Source organism: Neodiprion virginianus, chromosome 3 (genome assembly GCF_021901495.1).
Source record: "Neodiprion virginianus isolate iyNeoVirg1 chromosome 3, iyNeoVirg1.1, whole genome shotgun sequence".
Taxonomy (NCBI): Eukaryota; Metazoa; Arthropoda; class Insecta; order Hymenoptera; family Diprionidae; genus Neodiprion; species Neodiprion virginianus.
Window position 1 is genome coordinate 39,951,333 of NC_060879.1, and position 18,778 is coordinate 39,970,110.

General features: G+C 39.0%; 1 protein-coding gene across 1 annotated transcript in view; it reads left to right on the plus strand.

The window, feature by feature from the left end:
* Window positions 1-9,300: 9,300 nt before the first annotated feature.
* Window positions 9,301-18,778, plus strand: part of LOC124300853 (ATP-binding cassette sub-family G member 4) — a 33,337-nt gene continuing 23,859 nt past the window's right edge. Inside the window, exons 1-2 of the mRNA XM_046755279.1 lie at window positions 9,301-9,607; window positions 18,101-18,272. Coding sequence (XP_046611235.1) covers window positions 18,121-18,272 — 152 coding nt within the window. The 5' untranslated portion in view covers window positions 9,301-9,607; window positions 18,101-18,120. The remainder of the gene's footprint in view (window positions 9,608-18,100; window positions 18,273-18,778) is intronic.

Sequence of the window (18,778 nt, forward strand, 5' to 3'; positions counted from 1 at the left end):
GCATTCTCGATGGATAGCAAAACCGGCTTAACGTTAACGCTCTTTGTTATCCATTAACTATCATTGTGTGTATATATACAAATATATATATGTATATGTATATGTATGTATACAGTAGCACTGCAATATATTTTACGACAAATTGCCAGCTCGTTTGAATATTCATTACTTGTAATCGCGGTGCGGAGATATCTTGACGTGTCAGTAAATCAAAGGAATAAAGATAAGAAGTGAAAACAGTTGTCAAGTCGTTTCATTAAACGTAATTCAATTACCCTGTAGTCAAAGTTTTAGCTGTTTCTTCGACTAGGTTCAAGGAAAATTGAAAATACACATTCAAGCTCGTTGCGGAGCATGAAAAATGAGCCTGTTTTTCGTCTTCCACTTTTTGACTCGCTTTATTTACCGTGACAATTTGATACACGCGGCGTTCTTCGTCAACTTGGCCACTTTTTTTTTTATCCCCTCGGATCTGTTTGTTCAAATTTTTTTGAATCTTAGCAGATTTTTTTTAATAATATCCCTTTCGGAAATGTTATTTTTTCTTTTTTCTTCAACCCGTATATCACGGAGGATTGTACTTGGGAAAAAGAATTTGACCACGAAAAATGATTAGTTTTCCATGAACTGTTTAAACCAATATATGCTATATTTGTGATGACATCAAGAAGACTATTTTCAGTGAAAAGAAGGAGGCTTTTTTTCTGTTTTTTTTTACTTTCAACGCGACTCGTTTGATTTTGCTATAAATTTTACAGGGTACTTGGCAGTGCATTGGGAACGTATTAAAAAACTGACATTGTGGAACTCGACATTCTTGCCGAGTAGAATATATAGTTTACCGAGAAAGGCGAATTAAGTTAGATCTGAGTTCTTCTTTTCCACAAACTATTCGATGCGATATACGTTACATTGTTGATAAAAATTCTTTTTTTTTCCGCTGAAAATAGACTTTTTGATCTCTACAAAAATATAACGTATGTCGCACCAAACAGTTGTTGGAAAATGCATACATTTTTTACGTCAACATTTTTTTTTTTCTTTTTTGACGGACTTCAACCTCCCTGATAGACGGCTTGAAAAACAAATAACATTTCCAAAACATTTTTAATTAATAATTTTATAAAAATTCACATAGAGTACCTTTAAGTATTACTACTGTATAACCAATTCTGAAACAGATCCGAGAGGATGAAAAAAAAGTGGCTGAGTTGGTGAAGAAAGCCTCACATACGTGCTTTCCGAAAGCTCAAGTTCAAGTATCGCACACCCGGTAAGTAATTAGCATACGACGCAAATAAGAACAACGAACTTATTTTGCGATACCGGATGCGGTTGTATTATCCGTCAAAGTCGGAGAATTTATTGGAAGAACAAAGCTGCGGAAGGTGATTTGAATCCCAAATGGGTTCGAAACGCTGTCTCTGTTCTCACCCGAAGCATAAATTATGCGATTTGTAGCCAAAGATTATCCCACGACGTACATATAGAAGGGTATTACACGGCCTAAAGTTTGGCTGATGGCCACGAGGCGATCGCACGTGGCCAAGCTACGTTTACGAAAAGTACACGCGATCCACGCTTGCGATGCTAGATGATCATCCCGGTTACGCAACCGATTTGAAGGCAGACGTCTATTTCAGTCTACAAACTTCAAGAGCCAGTTCCCGCAATATGCGTAAAAATCGTCTGGCGAGTGTGAGAAATATTTTCTGCACAGTGCAGCCGACACCTCGGACATAGTGATCGCGTAAGCGCATTTCCGAGACGAAACGGCAAGGTTTCGCAACGCGACGTTGTAGTTTAAATGTTACGCGGTCGCTGCGAAACGCAAAACTCGGAGTAAAAATTTTGGAAACTTAAGTCTTGCCTCGTTCTTTTGGCAAGGATCGTTTCCTCGCTCAACTGTCGATAAGAGTTACAGTTCAAGAATGTTTCATCTTTTATTCAGAACTCCCGCGCTTAGGCGTTGCGTCCGGAATTTGATCAGACAAGAACTCGGGAGAACATTCGGTAACCCAAGTTCAAGCATCGTGAATTCCACTTGACAGTGAATCAATGTCTTGGCATGTTAATCGAATGATGAAAAATGCTCGATCAGAATGTGAACCGTTGCGTGGTTCAACTGAATTTCGGGTCAAATACCCTAACGGGTTATACTTGGTCTTGATTTTTCAAATATCGATTTTCGTTATGTATACATGCAGAGAAAATTTCGCATCGATCCGACAAATATTCTCGAAGTTACGCGCAAATTTACAAATACGCCTCGGAGCGTTTGAAAGTGCTTTTGAAACTTTGAATGCATTTTTCTGAAAACTATGTTTTCAATATCGGTGAGCAAGATTTCTCTAAACGGCTGAAACGATCAGTCTCAAATTTTTACACAAGTTTTATGAATATATCTTTCATCCCTTGATCGAAGGTTTTTTCTCGCCGGTTCAATATTTTTTATTTTATAAACAAATGAAGGCAAAAATTTTGATCAGAAATCCAGTTTTTTTTTTTTTTTGTGATGCCGACGTCTTGTTAGAAATTAATATTTTGCTTATTTCTTTGATTAAAGACCAGATAATACCTTATATTGACTAAATCTTTTTTGTTTTTTCATTTCGGATTATCCAGTCCAAAGATATCTCGCTCACCGCGAAACGTCTTTTTTTATTAGTTGCTTTCGGTGATCGGCTATACAGCTTAAAAAATCATCATCTTTAGAAATAAAAAATATCAGAACGAAGCTCGATGTTACCCCAATACGTACATAAACTTTCATATTATTAAATTGAAACGCCTCTTAATGAAAAATCCTCGAAAAATCTCTTGTTTTAAAGTTCAAAAATTGCAAAAACCTTTTTGTCCAAGAGCATTGAAACGATGCTTGAAAAGCGAATAATCCACGACACGTGCCTTCACTTTCATAAGACACGTAACGCCGTTGGGGAAGCTTGGGGTGCACGACAAACGTGACGAGTAACATGGCGTTCCATCATCCATGGTGTCTGGTTTCCGGAAGACGCGTGGCGTTGACGAATGTGGCGAGAAAACCGGGCTAAGCTCAAAGGCTTGCATAAAGGCCGAGAGAAAAGGAACGGGAGGAGAGAAGGACCTGCGGAAATTTGCGCATCGCGTCTTATCGGAAAGCCAACAATTCGCGTTTAACGAGAATCTGAATTGACCGAAGCGATTGAAACGGTTTTGCGGAGGCGAGCTACTTCTCATCGGTCATTGTTTCGCTCTTCCGGCTGTCTTGACCAGCTGACGACTCACACAGCTTGCCTTTTCTGCCCCCGTTCGCCATTCGCAAATATGATATTACCTCAAATCGAAACGGAAATACAAGTGAACCGGTGGAGTGTGAAATTCACGGAACGAAAAATATCGTACATTTTACATCTCCTGTGGTGAATACGTGGACATTGCTTTTTTGAAGTTAAATCTACAGCAACTGTGGCAAGATTTACAAATCCGGTAATAAGAGTTACAAAACCCGTAGCAATTGTTACAATATATATATATATGCTTGAGTAGATCTACCACAATTGATGTAGATTTGACTCCAAAAAAGTGCTGTCCATATATTCACCACAACTAAAAGTACGCGGGGGCTCGAAATTCCGGGTACTCGAACTCTTCGAGTATTCCAAAATTTTCAAGTAATACCAAATCTTCGAGTAGTCCAATATTTTCGGGTACACGATCCGAAGGTAATCCATTTCACCCGACCTGTCCCTCAACAAAGAATTTCAGTAACTGCACAACTTTACTGGTCGATAATAAAATTATTTCACGACAATGCGCTAACACAGCAGATATGAAAGAATTCAAGAGTATGTTTTTCCGTGAGTCTTTAGTCTGATTTTTTTGAGAATAAAACCTCGAGAACTGACAATTCCGCTCGTCTACAAAATGATCCTTGAGATTGTCCGGGATTTCGGAAATGACACAAGTTAGAAATTTTCGAAAATCACTGTTCACTTTATAAGTCCCGGTATTTTTGGAGAAGCTAAAACAACCGTGAGCAAAATTTTCGGAAATTCCGCAATTTTCTTTTTTCTACTCAACATTTTTTTCCGTTAATCATCAGGCGAGAAAGGGGAGGAAAGTGTAAGTGTCTGTGTGGGTTTTGTTTTTTAGTACGATACAGCGAGTGAACCGCTGTGTAAATATTTGAAGTAGGATGAAACGTCTCGAGGAATGATTCGAGGAATGTTTCGCCCGACTGCAGCTTCGATAATGTGTCTAATCATTTAGCATTACGTTGTCATTTACTCAGAAAGCCATTTTCGTTATCGGTCTCGTTCTTGTGTGTTTAGGAAAGAAAAGATACAATGGAAAGTACCGAAACATGCGTCTAATCGAATCTGTGAAATAGTCACAGATATTAGATGGAAGACAAATAATTTTCATCCATGAATCTGAAGTGAAAAACGCATGGTTGTTGATTAACGATTTGATTTACAAATTACGTTCCGGTGTCATTGTTGTCATTGTTATTATTATCAATATTGTTTTTATTCGAGAATCTTACCATTGATGAAATTTCAATTAATTCTGGCTTTTTCGAAAATGAATTCTCCAGAAAAATCATGATCCTTTAACAATCATCTATAGATAATCTAATTTGACGAGCAAAATGAGCGGCAATCGATCAAGATTGAACAAACACGATCGGGAGAAAAAAAAATAGCAAACAAACAAGTAAACTTATGTTCTTCGCGATTTCTGATACAATGAAATTTTCTTAATAACAATTTAATCGATCGGCGTCGATTTTCATAGCCTGTCTTTGGACGTTTTCAGTTATTGTTTATTTCGACAATTTTTTTTTTTATCAGTCAAAGTCAGGCATGACAGGCGAAAAGTGTAACGTAAGAGTCACTCCGACGACCTAATTACGAAACAGGTACTGTATCTGGAAAGGCGATAGCAGGCCCCAGTTGGTAATTGGCAAACGCTGCTTTAGGCATCACCCAATTAATCCGATTACACATCACAGGTAATCACGTGTGTTCAGAAACACCTTCCTACCCCATAACTAGTCTATGACGATTACATACCGCACCGTTGAACATAATTTCTGATTAAATGTTGAATCAAACTTGAGACGATTTTAATTTGATTTTACGTCACATCGCTTCTCCGATAAATTTCGTAATAATCCGTTGCTTCGAATTACACCATAGAAACGAAACAGCAGCTCACAAATCGGCGAATAATCATGCTAACGTTATTGATGAATTTTGTCGATATCACGAGATGTTGAAAAATAAAAATTTGTCGTTAACCATACGAGGTAATATGTCTAACCTAAGATTAAAGCCGTTGAATTTCCCCGAGAGAAGATAAGCTTCTTAAATTATCGCGCAGTTTCAGCCTCGCTTCGCCTGATGTAATATCCTATAAAAATTCCAGTCCGAAACGCGATCGATTTTCATAATAAAGTTCAAGTAACCACGCGTATACAAACCTAGTTTGTAGGAATAAGAAAAAGCTTCGAGCTGAGCAATACGGCTTCCGGAATAAAGTTATACAAGATCTGGAGAAGCGGCGAGCTTTGCAAGCACTTGCTAACTCCTTTCAACGACACGCCGAGGGACGCAACCGATTCAGAAAAAGGTAATTCGTCTCGTTTCAATCGATACGCTGTGAATAATTTATACGTTTCAATTTCAACGAACGGTAATTAATCTTAACAATGACGTTTAATTAATTCCACGGCCTGCGCACTAAGCGCTGAAACGGGATACTCGGAGCTTTTGTACCTACTCCAAGGACGCGAGCATCCTGCAGGACTCCGACTTACGTTATTCTCATCTGGACCGTTAATTACACTTGCAGAAAGCATCCAGCAGCAGCAGGAGCTTAGTCATCGATTTCTCATTCGCAGCTGCACAAGGACCTGGGACCATTATATTTCGCCTCGTTTTATGGCCCCCTGAAACAGTCATAAAACCTGCAACAAAGTTGCCCGATATCAGCCGTCTGTCGTCTTTACTGCTTTATCTTATACACTGAAAGCTTACACCGCATGCAGGTGCTGCGGGAGAAAACCGGAATTGCGCAGCTTTCCAATTTCTCAGCGTAACGGCTCTGAACTGTCTAAAACCATACCTACCGTTAGGAGTTTTTTTTTTTTTTTTTTTTTTTCTCAAGGAAACGAAAACAACTTGAGCAATTTCAGTTTAAGGGCTTTATTGTTTATGGTTTTAAGAATATTATACAATTTTTTTCACTGAAATTAATAACAAAATGGCGGCATGGCGCGTACGAATAGAGAACGACCACGTCTTTAATCCGGTGACGGAGATTCCTCGGTCAATTTTTATCCGATCGACGTGAATTTTTGACACAATCGTACAAATTTATTTATCGATTCAAGCTTGTAGCTAGATTTTGTGGAATTTCAATCCCAACATTTTTTCACACAGATTTTTAAACAAATTTTTGGTCGAGAATGTAATTTTTTGTTCATAATCGTATGTACTTGAACAAAAAATTATTTTCTAACGTTTGGGCTACGAACTCGAGGCCTAAACGGTGTTTTTAACTCAAAAATTTCTTCCCCCCCCCCCCCCCCCCCTTTCATTCTTACTCGAGAGATCAAAGCTCACTGAAATTTTGCCCTTATAGAGCGTCCGATTGGTCAGTGCAAGAAGTTACGCCCGCCTGTCGTGAACGGCGACAAAAATTCTCGGTGATGTCTGAAGCGAAAAGAAAATCGAGAATTCCCATAAGATTACGCTTCTTCAATCAACGTGTCATCCTCACTTTTCTTCACTGTTATTTGCCGTATTTTTATACCTACATCAAACGATCGCAGCGCAGAAGACGAGGGAAATTTTATCAAAATCCGATCTCTCTGTATTTGTCTGTTTTTTATTTCTTGTAAATTGGATATCGTCGATCTGATGATCGATAAACTTGTGTGCGAAAAGTGTCACGATTTGAGGTGGCCAGATCGAACAATCGGTTTTTTCTTTACCGTCTCCGAGTAAAAATCAATGCAGAAATCGTATGTTTTGTGAATGATGAGCCTGAACTTCTCTTTCGTTTTTTATTGTTTCTGACATGACTTTCCATTTATATTGTGGAAATTCGTGATAATACGCCTTAAATACGACAGTTGGAATGTCATCCTTTGATGTGACGATTTTTTGTGACGTGCCTTAAGATTCTGGTCAGAAACACGCAAGATATTTAATGATAAAAAATGATAAAACTAGTGTATAATCTACTTGCAGCAGAAAAACAGGTTAAATGTTTTCATTCAAAGAACGGATGTTGAATAAAATGCAACCATAAACGAACAAACGGTATGAAAGATCAAAAAATTGATACCGAGTCACGATATCGAATTTTCGAAATCTGTTTCGTATAAAATTTCGAAACTTAGAAATTTGGAACGATAGAAAACCAAAAGGAATAAAATCGTCGAAATAAATGACGATGTAGAAAGAATTCTGACGGTTATACATTTTGGTTTTTTACACTCTACGCCAATTTCTCCACTTATACTTCCTACTTTGAAAAATTCTCCACTAACCCTTGAACTGCCATTATACCAAATTTGCTACAACGACGAAACAAGTATTTCTAAAAATATCATCTTCGATGTCAATTTAAAAATCCTGAAACAATTATGAAAAATATCAAGTCAAGAAACTTTTTATTTAGGTATGAAAATTGAAAACCTCTATTTTCAAGAAGTCTAATTCCTCAAACATTTTTGTTGAGAAAAATGTCTTTTTTCGTCAACGGGAAAGAGGCTTGGCCGTCAAAGGGTCAAAATCATTTTTAAAAATTCGATACTGCAACCGGTCTATTGCCCGATCGTTCTAAATTCGGCAGCTGCGTGGGAAGGAACAAGAAGGCTATCGAATATGGAAAATAAGGAAACAAAAGGAGAACCACGATCGAGTTCGAGCGTTCTGCTGATACACCGGCAATGCTGACACGCAAATGTGTTACGCCAGGGCCGATACTGCGCCTGAGTACAAAGATCGCCGTGTCCTCCGAGTGCGTCCGCACTAAAATCACTCGAGGTTAGTGCGCGTGCACCGAAAAGCGCCCGACAGCCCGGTGCGAGACTATCGACCCGTAGTCATGCGGTATTCCTTCACCCTTCACCCTCCGTTCCTCCTCTCACTCTCTCTCTCTCTCTCTCTCTCTCTCTCTCTCTCTCTCTCTCTCTCTCTCTCTCTCTCTCTCTCTCTCGCCTCGCGCCTACTACGCTGCGCGAAAATGCCTCACATCCCCACCGACGGATCCTTCTGCTGGATCCGTTGTACATGCGCGAGTCTCCCAGCAGTCCCGTATCCAGGCATCGCGGGGCCACGATCTTAACCCCGTGACGATCCGAACGATCCGTCGGTTTTTTTCTTCGATTCTTCGTTGCCGGATTATTTTTTAGTGGAACTGTGAAAAAAAAAAAAATTCAGGATCTTTGGTCCTTCGCTTGAGAAATATTAATTTTCATCAACCAACGACGAATACCAAAATTTTAAAGCCTGCATTTCAACGATTTTTCTCAACGAATAGAGATGAAAAATCGGGACAAAGAAAATACAGATCATAAAAACTTGCATTTTTATTTATTAATTTACTTATATATTTATTGTAATGTATAATCTGTACTCAGTTTCATTCTCGTTGATAATTATTGCAGGATAAGAAAATTATCCCGTTATTATCGTATACAATTCGATTGAATCTGTACCAATTAATTGACAACAAAAGAAGCTAGATTCGTTCTCAACTTATCCCGTTAGTAAAATGAAATTCGCAAATAATTTATAAAAATTTCGATAAACAAATTGTAATTGTAGAAGAAATTTTGCCGATCCCGTTAAAATTTAACCGAAAACAACAATGATCCTTATTTACAATACTTTCGGTGCATTATATGTGACAATTTCGGTGCAATCGTCATTTCTCAGAATTCGATAACATCGCAAGAATATTCCAATCCCCCGAATTATGCTCGTGCAGTATCTACGGTGAAAATTCCTCCTCCCCCGATTTTCGTCAGACAAAGAAGACCAACTCCTCTTCGAAATATCACCTCCCAGTAGATACGCTCCTTTTCTCGATGTAAAGCGGGGGGAAGAGACGGAGCAGCAGCAGCAAGCAGCGGCAGAAGCAAAGCTCGGTCCGTCAGGCAGCGTAGCGCACAGCTGATTTTGACGTCGTGTCTCATCGTGAAGGCTTATTGCGCTTATCGGAAAGGCAGTAAATAACGCTGATAATTTCCGCGTCGGCAATGTGCTCCGCAGTTCCGTTGAAGCGTCTTTAGCCCGGATCGAGTGCGCTGATTGAATTGAGATTAACGAAAAGCAAAAAGCGAACCGTAGAAAAAAAAAATACAAAAAGTACATAAAATTAAAAAAAAAAAAAACACCGACGCGTTTCGCGAAAGGGCAAATGACCCATCGGAGGTGTCGAAAAGTGCCCGTTTCCAGCTGGTCGTCGCGTATCGTCGCGCCGATACTAAACCGCGTGCAGTTTCGCCCTACAGTGCAAAGGAAAAGTTTGAGAAAATATTTATCGACATGTGTTTTAACGAGGAATGAATTCGGATACCCGTAGAGAATCACAACGTCGCTGCTTGGTGAGTTCGTTCAGAATTTCGGATCGTTTTTTGATCTTACAATAAGACATGCAGCGGCGGTGCAGTTTTCAGTGGTCAAGTTCTGCGCGATTCAGACGACGCCTATCTCTCTCTCTCTCCCTCTCTCTCTATCTATCTATCTATCTTTATCTTTCTCCGGGCACGAGGATCAAAAATCTGTCAAATTTTCTCTTCCAACGTGAATGACAGCCGAGCAGTGAATTGTTTTATTTATTATTTTTAATCACACGCCTCGTTCTCCTCTCGAGTTTTTCCCCCCGAACGAATAACGTATGCTTGTGATATTTTCGAACAAAGGCAAGCGAGGCTGTTTGCTTTTTACCTATGCTGCCGTTTCTGGCGTGTACTTTTACCTTTCATATTTTACGACCAGTCGCTCTTACATTTTTACAAGCGGATCTTGTCGCATTCGTCATGTTGGGATTTCAGCGATTTTCGCTTTTCGCAGATCGTGAGGCTCCCGATGTCGCGAACAATACAATCGGCGGTTCTTGTACGCGGCGTAATGGCTGTTCACCTCGTTGTTTATTTAATACAACCGTGCTCAGGCGCACTGTAAAATCGTCGATGGACGTAGTCATGCTCGCTTTTACCGCTGCGCGAATCGAGAGATATTATACATGCGTACACGTACGTATTGCGGTCGAGAAGCGTGCCGAAAGATCGCACGCTTGTTTTTAAGTATTTTTCAAACGCGCAATTTCGTTATCTCTCGCTAGTTCGAGTCGGTGGAATTGTTGGAATTATTATTTCCTGCGCGAAGACACGCGTTTCTTTGTTTGTAATCGTATTCAGGCAGCTTGAAGGCAGATACTCACCTTCGCTTTGCACAGCTGCTCGCTAATTATTAACCTCGTAATCAACTCGAGTGCGGTGCGTAACAATTTTAAAAAAAATTGCAGCTCTGACGTTTCACGTGAATGGCGAAAATTCATTAATTCAACCTGGAATGGGTTCTCATATTAAGAAAAAAAAAAAAGAACAAAAAGTTAAGTATTTTATCTCTTAACGAAATCGGCTGCTTTCATCACAGATGAACTTTTCTTCGATATTTCTATTCAAAAACAACTTTCAACTCAGTAACTGAGCTTAAAAATGAAGATTCATTTTTAGAAACTCAATCCAGGTGGCCTCTTTCTTATCCGTCAGAGTTGATCACGCATGGTACTAGTGGTTTGATTAATTCTTTCTAACGATCAATCGTAGATGCAAAACATCGGTGCCTATTCATTAACGATAAATCTTCAGCCCAACAGCGAAACGATCCTTGGATGATAGCATTTTTTTCAAACCTTGACGATTCTACTTACCAATCAATCACACGTTTTTCCTATTTCTTTGTTCGTTTGTTATTCTTCGGTTTCATTCGTCGATCTCCGTTCGAAAATTTTCCTCGTTAATCGCCTTCGGCTTATTCCTGGACATCCGGATTCACTTGCTACAGATTTTCTCTTTTTTTTCCAACGGAACATCTACAGAGAAACTAAATTTACTTCTGGACGAAGTGGCGAGGTGGATGTATAACGGAGCCTTCCGCTCCTTCCGGCTAAGACGATTCTATTCCTGGATCCAGCGCGACGTCATCTTTCCTCTTTCTGAACCCGAATCATCCCGTCTCATTGTCAATGAAATTTGAATCTTCCTGTAGCCTCGCCGTATCGTCGATGGTGCTTCGGTTCAGACAAGGTCCATCGGCTTTTCCTCCCAACCTCTCGAACGTAGCGCAACGTCAGAGCTTCAAATTCCGAGACAATTATTCCCAGCCTTGTATGAAATTTCGCAAAATCATGTCCATCGAGTTGCTTGGATTCGCGAGGTGTTGTTGCACGGTCGGATCGTCCAGTTCGCAAAAAACTACCGCAACAAAGACTTGCGGTATTTGAATTAAATCTGCGCACTTAGCCTTGAATCATCTCCGCATCACTTGGACACGCTGTCTTTTCGTGACGACTTATTTTCAATGTCACCGGAGAGAAGACAATTTTCAATCAACCAGCGCTGCAATCGGATGCTTCTCCGAATTTTTCCTTCGCGACTATCGTCGCATGTTGCGATTGATCTTGCGGAATTCGAGAAGCTGCGTATACGTGTGTATGTGTGTCCGTGAATTTAAAATAATTAGCCAACGCTTCGGTCACGGGTTACGTGGTTCTGCAGTTAACGTGGGGACCCCGAAAGATCGGGTGATCAATCCCATTGCCCGTTGCTTAACACAGTCGCACGTCAATAATTTAAACGAGATATATTTATGACGTAGGAGAACCGGGGTCATACACTCCTCGATATGACTTGAGTAATTGTTACACGCTCGAGCATCTTGCCACAAAACACTAGCGTGACGCGAAGTCATTTATAACGCTCAAACGTGACCGCGTGTTCATCGGCGGCTGTCGAATAACGTAAATCAGTCTGAATCGGATCGCGAAAGAATTTCTATACGCGTTTCGTTGACATCGATTTTCAAAACTGGAAAACAGCTTTTCTGCAACGCTCTTGTAGTAAGAAGTAATTTTTGTAATTCCTGAGCGTAATGTGCAAGCAGTCAATTGTTCGGTTACGGTAATTGTTGCACTTTTTACTCCAAACGGATCGATAACATCGGTCAACGCGAATTTTCAGTCTGGATTCTGGGTGTCAATTTTTGATTTCCTCCACGTTACTATTAAAAGAAAAAACAGGTTATCGAATAAAGTTTGCTTTTGTAGAAACTTGAACAATATCTTGGGTATTGAGAAATATCACCTATTTTCGCAAACATTCGTTGCAAATAATAATTAATCAAACTTCAGTCTCGCGTTTAAGTCACTTTTATTAAAAATTGATAATTAATAACAAAGTACGAATGTAAAAGTATTGCTAAACAAAGTTCGAAGATGAATATTTTTCGTAATTCTTCCTTGTTCGTAAGGATTTTCTCGTATCAAATTCCCATCGTGCTCTCATTATACGGCCCCTGATAACGTCGTTCAAAGTTCATCGCATCTTGGTGAAAAAGTTTTCTTTGTTCTTCGGAACAGGCACCCGTATCAGTTATCAACAAAAAACTTCGAGACTTATTTATCAACGTAAAAAGGACAAAAGTAAGTTTTATAAGTAATAAATGACGATTTTGGTTATTATTCGATGTATAGAACCAAAATTTATTCATTTAAATGTAAACTCTAAAAAAAAAAACAATTTCGATGATCTGTGCAATCGTTATCCCTAAAAATTTCCCAAAAAGCGCTAGCAATTCTCGTACGAAGACGTGATTTAAGTGATAGGAATATTAGACCATATCAATCTTCGAGTACAACGCAACGGGAATACTTGAAAAATGTTTTTTCTTGAGGATAATTTATGGATCTTGCTTGTCACCCTTCTCCATGCTTATAAATTCTTGAGCCAGTAATTCAAAGCTTTGTTATACAGACGTCTCATGTCTCGTTGGACTTCAACGTCACTCGCTTGCCAACGTATCCAACAAGTTTCGCATTACGCTGATAAGGAAGGAGAATTTTCAGCCGCTTGAAAGCTTCGTATTCAAGTTGCGCTTTCGTCCACGATATTGGCAGCTTTCCAACGCCTCACGCCAATCAGTCTGCGTCTTAACGATAAGAATTCGGTTGCCTTTTCTCTCAATTTGCTCCCCGTCAAACATGCCGCACAGTGGATTTTTACTCCCAGCGAAACTATTGGAAAATTTATCAATTCATTTTCTCTTCGTTCAAAGTGCAGTGGGTGAATAATCTCAAAATTCGGACAAAAAATAAGTACACACAGTGGGAAAAATTTCATTTGTTACACTAACTAGATAAATTGGGTAAGACAGGTATCGTTAAAAAAAATTGTTTGCAACTTTATAGAATAGCCAATGAAATTCAGTGATTCGTATTAATACAGCCTTACAAAATAATTCGCAATTTGGAAATTAGACTCTGTAAAAATTGTTGAAAAATTGTAAAATAACAATTTTTATTCCAACTTCTCGTCGCGTTATTTTAACCTCAGCCTCACGACTCGCCCGCAGACTAAACTCATCTCGAACCTGTTAAACGTATACCTGTTATTGTAAAAAGATAGGTCAAACAAACCTCGGTGTGTTTTTCATCTTTCGAGTCCGCCTCGTAAGCTGCAGTAACGTTAAAACGAGATCTGGAGCGAGTTATACATCGTCGCCGATGAATCATTCGACAGTGAAGAAACATCGCTCCTTTCTCTCATCTCATCATTCCCAGCATATTACGGAAGATTCTTAGCTCAGCATTCCTCCTCGACCTCGAGTCACTCTCCGAACGAACCTTGGCGCTATGCTGATCTTGAAACACCGCAGAGTAAGAAACCTGCATTACGGGCTGATCAGCAGCTCAGAAGGTGTCGAATTATTCTCGAGTATAAACATCCGATTGAAAAAATTCAAAGCTGATTCCCACGACGTGCGGAACATAATTGCGTGTGTAATTATAATTAACTTATCTATAAAACAGAAATACAAATTGCATGTAACTAATATGAAAAAAAAACTAAAATATTCTCAATATAAAGAGAAATATTTCAGTCGTAAAAATTTAACGAGTAATTTTAAATCTTATACCAAAATCGTATTCAATTTTAAAATCATAAGATGTAAATAATTACACCTTAATTGTTTTACAAAATTAAATTAATTGTATAACTTGACCGATGATTCGGTTCCAATTAAATGTCTATCTCTGCAAAGTTGGAACCCCATTTTGTAACAAATGATATTTATTTATTTATTTATTTATTTCTGAGAGAGAGAGAGAGAGAGAGAGAATTCTGGAATCTTCTCAAAGAGTTCTACAGTTCCTGATAGTTTTTTAAATCAGTTCCGATCAATAACGGTTTTGACGCGTGTATTATCATTTTCGCCAACGGTAACGTCCCAATTTTTCCCAGCTAATTCGATGCATCGAGTCTAAACGGGGACGAATCGTTAATCCCGCCAACGGCACCAAGCCGACATTCAAAGCAGGATCGAAGTCCAGCTATCAGAAATTCAGGGAAACACGATTCGCAGCCTGTGACTCATCGATCGCCTCTGGCCGTTGGGTGAACGTCCGGTAAAAAGAAGACGAGAGAACAAAATAAAAAAAAAAAACCAATAAATAAATACGTTCAAATTTCGCGCCACGGCAGCGAATGAATCACGCCGTTGAAACGATAAATGTTTACTCGCAGAGCGGTCAGAAAGAATCAAGTGCAGGCGTACTCGGATAGGTTGATGTTACTGATTAAATACACATGTGCATGCACGTATATATTTATAATAAACGTGTTTTTATGCACCAGCTCGACTCACGGACAAAGACTTTAGAACTTCCATCCTGACGTTGTCAGTCTGTAGACAACATCTAATCACGTGTTTACAATATTGCCAGATGCTGTCACGTGTTCAGCCTGATCATCAGTCGCAACTTCCGGCTGTTACGTGCTGGCTATTTTTCAGGTTATTAACGGATGTTCGTGTCTCATTCTCACATCATCTTACATGTACTTCGATTATTTAAGACCCGATCACGCCTCTTGTTGTGATAACTTTTATATTTGTCTTCCAAGCCTGATTTTGTTAACATCTCGTCGTTCGTGTAAACCAAATGGAAATGCCGTGATCAAGACGTTCAATGACGATAAATCCACTTCGATTTAACTGTACTTTGAAATTTAACAAATTAACGGAGACAAATATTCGTATCAGCCAATTATCGCACAATCAAGGTTTGAAAATTCAAACTCGGCCTATTGACATGAATTTGATTTTAGAAATATGTACTCTCGATGTAAAAACAAAAAAAAATAAAAACAGGTAGAAGAATCCTCGTTCAAACGGAACAAGTTGAATTATCAATAATTACGAAAAGCCCAAATTCTGTGACTGGTTCGATATTTTAATAATAATAATAATACATAGTTACTTTTAACCACGCAAATAAATACATATTCTATAAATCACGAGATTGTCTAATGATTTTTCTTCTGCAACAACTCAGTTTCATCACGAAAACATCGCTTGCAAAGTCATCGTGGGTTGTTGAGTAATTGATAAATTTATCATTTCTTGAAAAACATGTTTGCGTTGTTCGAAATTCATTGCAAGCTATCTGCGTCGAATACCTATTCACAATTGAAACGATTTTATAATTAAAGATGCGTAACACTAATATGACATTTTCAAAGCGATGAAAAACTGCGGATCCTTCTCTGTTTCAATATACAGCCATCAATGGATTAATGTATCGATCAGGATTTCTATTGTAACGCAATTAAATTTCGAACCTTGATTTCGCACGTCTTGTCATCTATCTAATTCTTTTCCCTGGACTGTACTCGGTACGCTATTCATCACACTCAATCAAGATTCGAAATACGATACTTTTTCAAAGTATGCGGCATCCCTCTTGTCAAACGAGAGACTTAATCCCGACTGAAGAGCTGATCATGCCTCATCCATCTCTGCTCTTTTCTTGCAAGAATAATTCCCCGAAATTCCGACGTGATTAAACTCTGCGAGGACCTCAGTTATACGCTTAATTGCATCTTATTGCCCCTTCTCAATCAACGGTCTTGTTATTCTCGTTGTTAACTCGTTCAACTCCAGCGTTGATCGTCACATGGTGTGCTCAAACTTAAAAAGACGTCGCAGATTTCATGAAAAGTATAAATATATATATATACAATATAAATAAGTATAAATTTTTTATATTGTTTTTATACTCAAGCGTAAATAAACCACACTTTACGTAGACGGAAATCACTCGACAAACACATTGCGTTGGCGCAACTTGATTCTTTAACATCGATGTCTTTGCCACCTGCATGTGTGTGCATCTAAAAGCGCAGATTACACGAATATTAAACCCTGCGTAGGTCAAGATATTTAAGGGCCAAAACTCGGTGTAATCCGCCGTTCTCGTTCTATTTCAATTTTCAATCAAGCAAAAAGTATCGAAGTTCTACAACGATCGCGAGTGAACTTTAAAGCCTGTGAATTGCAACGAGGTGCGATTGTATTTTCGTCTCAAGTGACAGATTCTTCGAAGCCATGGCGCAATTCTGTTACGTTTATATTTAGTCGACAGGTGCCACTTGGGGATAAATTTAACCAGAAATGTGCTCGTCGTTAATTATGAGAAATAATTAGCCAATCACTTCGAGTCTGGCACCCTCGTTGTATCCTTACCGAATCTCGTACCTCGTCAAGATCTTCTGACATTCGGTGTACACAGACTTCTATTAAAACCCTCTTGAAATCGTCGAAAATTTGCGTACAGTATTTCACAGTATGTATTAAACATCTTTTAAAATCCGTGACGTATTCTCTCGAATGTCGAGAGATTGTTAATAACTCTGGAAATCTTTTGTCTTCGTCTCGAAGTTTGACAATAAGATACCCGCGACGCAAAATTTGTCACCGGTTAAACTCTCGTACAGATATCAACAGATCGCAAACAATCGTTTTATACCCAAACAATCATTGTTACATTGTACATATTTATACACCCGCGCCACGTTACGTTGCAGCGCTTGATGTTTGCGGATAAAATCCCCGGTGGCTCGAAGTTTTTTATAAACGTATAATACTTCGAAAACACAATTTATCCCCGCTTACCGAATCGGCGATAAAAGCTTGACAGGTTTCTCCAAAATTATAACAATGTAAACATACGCGAACGGCAAACGTGGGATACCGCAACAGAGTGAAAATTGACTGCCTCAAGTTGTTCGACACTTTGTAATTTTTGCCATGGAATTTTCGAAGCGAATTTCTCCGGCTTTCGCAATCCTTAAATTGATCACAGCTTATGTCTCACTGTACTGCATCCGGTGATTATTGTTACGTACGATTTTTGTAGCAATAAATACCACTTGGAAAATTGTACCGCAGACTTGATACGGAATGAAAGTTATTTAAGGAAGGTTAGGTGAGGAAGGAACTGATTTTTGCTAATTTTATTGCGAGATAGTCGTACTTTGAATATTCATCGAATCATCATGTTCGAAAGCTGTACGGAAAACTCTTAAAAAAAAGGTTCGATATGTATAATCTCTTGAAAATTGTGCAAAATTTTAGTAAATTTTACAATTGATCGTTTTATTCGGAAGATTATTTGCTACAAATCCATGGTTAATCGATTTCCTTAATTATTTATTTTTACAGTACTCGATAACTCGAAAAAAGAAAACAACAGAAAATAGTCTTTTGAATAAAATCATGTCTCATGGAATGGAATCCAACGAATGTACTAGGTTTTTAAAGATTTTGAAACGGTTTGAAACAAAGTATCGATATCTAAGCTTTTCTGGCTAATTCAAGTAATTTCTGTTTTTAATTTGTCAACAATATCATCGTATGTCGCAAATTTAATAAAAAGTATCGATTCCGGCCACCCTGAGACTTTTTCAACAGCCAATCGCACTGTGATGGTAAATGAATTCAAAAAGCCGATTAAACACGCCTATTTTTCGCCTTAGCGTTCGAGTAGCGGTTGAAGATGGCCGATCTGAAGAACCTGACGCTAGGTGGAGGGACCAAGTACAATGGAGACGAACAAGTCCAGTTCATCGCGAGCGGAAGTCATCAGGTGACGATCAGATCACCGCCGCCAACGCTGGGCTACGAGAATCTCAACAACGCGATCCTCGGGTGAGTTTCGTCGAATCGTTCGTCTAAAGAAGTTTCGCATTTCATTCGGAGCGATCAGAAACCCGAGAACGCGACCTACGAAAGAAGTCTGGTCCGGTGAAATTATGGCAAAACTGAAACCAGTCCGAAAAAAATCGTCAGACTTTTGATTCGCGCTTTTGCCAGGCGGCGGCGCAAGCTGCACCAAATTTTGGACCTCAAGAAATTTGTTTTCAGGTTTTCCGGACTTGTACACGTGATCATCTTAGACAGGAAAAATCTCTACGGTAACAAAAGATCTTTGTTCCACCTCAAAACTGCGAAAAATTTCCGATTCCCGTTACTCGAGGTCCTGTGAAGAACCGAAATTTGGGACTCGCTTGATTCTCGGTAGCCTCAGTTACGATATATCGTGGGTTCGGACCTCAAACTTATTCTCGTGCTTTTCTTCGACCGGGTTTCGTAGAAGATACGAGGTTCTATTGAGAGCGGCAAGATTCAATTTCAATGTAAAATTTCCGAAAATT